General features: G+C 32.2%; 1 protein-coding gene across 1 annotated transcript; it reads left to right on the plus strand.

Annotated features, from left to right (window-relative positions):
- Nucleotides 1–158: 158 nt before the first annotated feature.
- On the plus strand, nt 159–3,754 carry LOC117112614 (periodic tryptophan protein 2 homolog; the record flags this gene model as incomplete). Its single annotated transcript, XM_033255716.1, has 4 exons — nt 159–309; nt 1,971–2,151; nt 2,498–2,645; nt 3,000–3,754. Coding segments are annotated over 4 exons (660 nt in total), but the record flags the coding sequence as incomplete, so codon positions are not given.
- Nucleotides 3,755–3,765: the final 11 nt, after the last annotated feature.

Genomic DNA, 3,765 nt, shown 5'->3' on the forward strand with positions numbered 1-3,765 from the left:
AAATGATGATAGAGGAGGATGATATTAGTTGATGTTGACTGCAGCATTTATGATACTAATAGTAACCTTCTTTTTAGTAATAAAGCAACAGTAATGTTTGTGCTATAATATTTCTCTATGAACATGATGATTTAATTGTAAAACTGTTATTTTTGTAGGTGTTGGCAGGCCATGAAGGGCCAGTTGCATGCATTCATTTTAGTCCTGTTACTGCTCTATTAGCAACGGCTTCATGGGATAAAACAGTTAAATTGTGGGATGTGTTTGAAAATAAAGGATCTAGAGAAACACTTCACTTGTCAACTGATGGTCAGTCCCTACTGTTACTAATATTATGTTTCTTTGCAGTTTTACCATATACACACTACTAAATCTATCTTTTTATATTTATTTAAAATCATAAGGTTGTCTTAATTATATTATAAGTCAATCATGACGTCATCACTGCAACTCCCAGTGTTATTTGTCTATCCCTCACAGTTCAATATTTTTTCAAGTAGTGCTTGATTTTTTTAAGTTCGTGTGCAAAAAAAAACACCTAATTTATTCATCATTGCTAGGCTAGTGTTTTTACACCTAGCACTACGACGTGCCCTGCACCAGCGGAAAGAAAGGAACAATCATCATTTGTTGACAAGTGGTTGAAAAATTACTTTCGTAAAACAAGGTTGCTTAGAACCTGAAGAAGCTATTTCAAATTCAAAATTAAATTTGAAAAATTAAGGAATTCCTTGGGTCAGTGGACCCTAATAATAAAATAAGGGATGAACATTTAAAGCCCCATTCCTGGCAAAATTTCAGTTAAGGAAAATCTGATTGTTATATTATATGTAAAAATGTAAAACAAGTTTGATTTTTTGTGTACCACTTAAAAAATAAATGCGGATAATTTTTTTATGCTTGATTTTGCCATAGGTCTGTGTAAGAAATATAGTAGGCGCTAGAAGCATTAGCCTCTCAATACTGCTAGGCTAGGCCTAGACTTACCTCAATCACGGTTGACATGATATTTTATGTTGCTAGTATTGACACATGTGAAATATAATATGTAATTGGAATTATTTCAAATTTGTTAAAAAAAATGATTCTGACCGAGATTTTAACAATAAACAAAAACATACCTCAGGCCTACTCGATCGATCGCAGTGTGCAAGATGCGAAAGAGAAAAACTAATCTCATTAGAGAGGGCGCTTTATTGTCTTTATAATGTATACACAAAAGAAAGAGCATTTCATCGGATGCGACCTACAACCTTTGAATTTGCCTAATAACAAAGCATTTGTCCAGAAAATGGTAATCTCCTGTGAGAAATAGTTTCTATTTCTTATTTTTTTATCTTGATGTGTAAAACTAAAATTTTGCCAATATTTTTCCATAGTTTATGATAATTAGAGTAATGCATATGCATTTTTTTCAAATGCTTTAAGGAATGCTTATTTCTTTGATGAATGTCTATCAAAATGGCATTACAAGTTCTTCAAACACTATAAAATAGTTATTAATTGTATCTGAACTGATGTGTAACGTTTTGCTAGCTGTATGTTAGCACGTAATGCAGGAGCATATTAGCATAAGCACACGCAGCTAAATATAATACACACACAGAGCAGTATCATATCACTATAGCAACTGATGACTGCTACAACAGTTGGTTATCAAAACTAACATTAAAAGACACCGATTGACTTATAAATCAATTAGTACAGTTGCATACATGGTACACTAGGTTGAAAGTTATTATACTAAGTAAGATTTAATGCATTTAAAAATTTTCCTTCTGCCCTTGCTGGCCCTCAGGAAATTTGTTCAAGCATTAAATCTAACCTTTGTATGATAATTTTCTGCTAGTGTACTATGCACAGCTCTACTAATTGCTTATTAGAAAATTTAGATTACTTTGCTTTTCTTTGCATCAAGATCCAAAATCTTAGGATGTATCATTATAAAGATTTGTTTCTCATTTATAAAGCACTTTGTGTAGCTTTTCGACCTGATGGAAAAGAGTTGGCAGTAGGCAGCCTAGATTCTCAGATAACCTTTTGGAATGTGGAAAGTGCCACTCAAACCGGATCCATAGAAGGAAAATTTGACATTGCTGCAGGTCGATCATCTTCTCAATTAGTCACTGCCAAAAAAACTGCTTCTTCAAAGTGAGTATAAAGTAATAATGTAGTGCTTCTGGTTTGGAATTGGATGAAAAGGCTGGGATTATGATTGGAAGGAATGGTTTTAGTATGGATTTATTTAAGGAATGGTTTTAGTATGGATTTATTTAAGGAATGGTTTTAGTATGGATTTATTTGATTTTTTAAAAGTTTGCTTGGTGTTTAAACTTCTTTTTGTAATCATATTGAGAAAAGCCTATCAATCCTTTAATTATTTTAATCTATATTTGCTCTTAAGCATTAAACTGAGATGTTTATTTGTATTTTTCTTTGTTGTTGGTTGGTCATTTAACATTAAACATGTGGCACTGTTGTTTGTTTTCATATGCAGATCATTCACAAGCTTGTGCTACTCAGCTGATGGTAAGTGCCTACTTGCTGCAGGCAAATCAAAGAATGTCTGTATTTATAGTATTGCAGAGCAGATGTTACTTAAGAAGTTTGAAATATCCACCAACATGTCTCTTGATGGCATGCAAGTAAGACTTTCTGTTTCATTGACAACAATATTTTCAATTTGAAAACAAATTTACCAATTACTGACTAGCTATATAATCTGACCATCTTCGTTTTCACCGGTAATACATTTAGGTTAATATGTTGGAATAGTTTAATGTGGTTTGAATACTATAATATTGTCTGATGCAGCAGAAAAAACATTGCAAGTACGTATAATTTATTAGTGGTTTAGTAAAAACAAATTTACTTCTGGGGGGAACATCTATTTTATAATTAAACATTTAGGTAAAATAGGTCCACTAAATTTATCTGTATTTCAATCACTAAATTTATCTGTATTTCAATTAAACATTAATTTTGTTTTTTGATTGAAGGAAATGTTAAATCGACATAAAATGACAGAATTTGGAGCAATGGCATTGATTGACACTGCTAGTGATGGAAGTGCAGGCCAGCATCTTTGTTTACCAGGTGTTACAAAAGGGGACATGAGTTCACGATTCTTCACTCCAGAGGCTAAAGTGTCTTGTGTGCGCTTTTCACCAACAGGTTAATTCTTCTCGTTTAAATATATTATACAATTCACATGTAACACAATGTTGTTAGGGAAAAGCAAAATAAGTATCTAATGTTGTAATTGCATGTAAAAAAAAATCAGATTTCAGCAGTGTTTAAATTGATTGTGATTTTAATAGCAACTCTCGAAATAAACATTTAGCTTCTTGTGTAAAATTTTGTCTTGTTTCATATTGCTACTAAAGAAGGTGATTATACTTTTTAGGTTCATTATGGTTTCTGTTGATTTGAGTTACATAAACATTCAAATATATTTTAGCATTTTTAAAGTTATTAAAAGTTTACTTTTAGAATAGTTATTACTGTATCAGCTTTAATGATAAATGCATTCTAAATATTTGAAAATGATGTGAACAATATCTTACAGACTACACTGTATATCAACCACAAGTGTTTTTTGACACAGCCAACTTTGTTGACTCATTAGGGAGCTTTCGATTGCATGACTACGGTAGGACGTAGCAAGTAATGATGTCACTAAGTCATCTGCGCATGCGAGAACGTTAAGGTGACCTCGTCGAGTAGATTCTGGAACGCAATTTGGCCAAATCTACGTATGCAAAG

Source organism: Anneissia japonica, unplaced genomic scaffold (genome assembly GCF_011630105.1).
Source record: "Anneissia japonica isolate Jap-2015-1 unplaced genomic scaffold, ASM1163010v1 scaffold42486_len3628_cov198, whole genome shotgun sequence".
NCBI classification, from domain to species: domain Eukaryota; kingdom Metazoa; phylum Echinodermata; class Crinoidea; order Comatulida; family Comatulidae; genus Anneissia; species Anneissia japonica.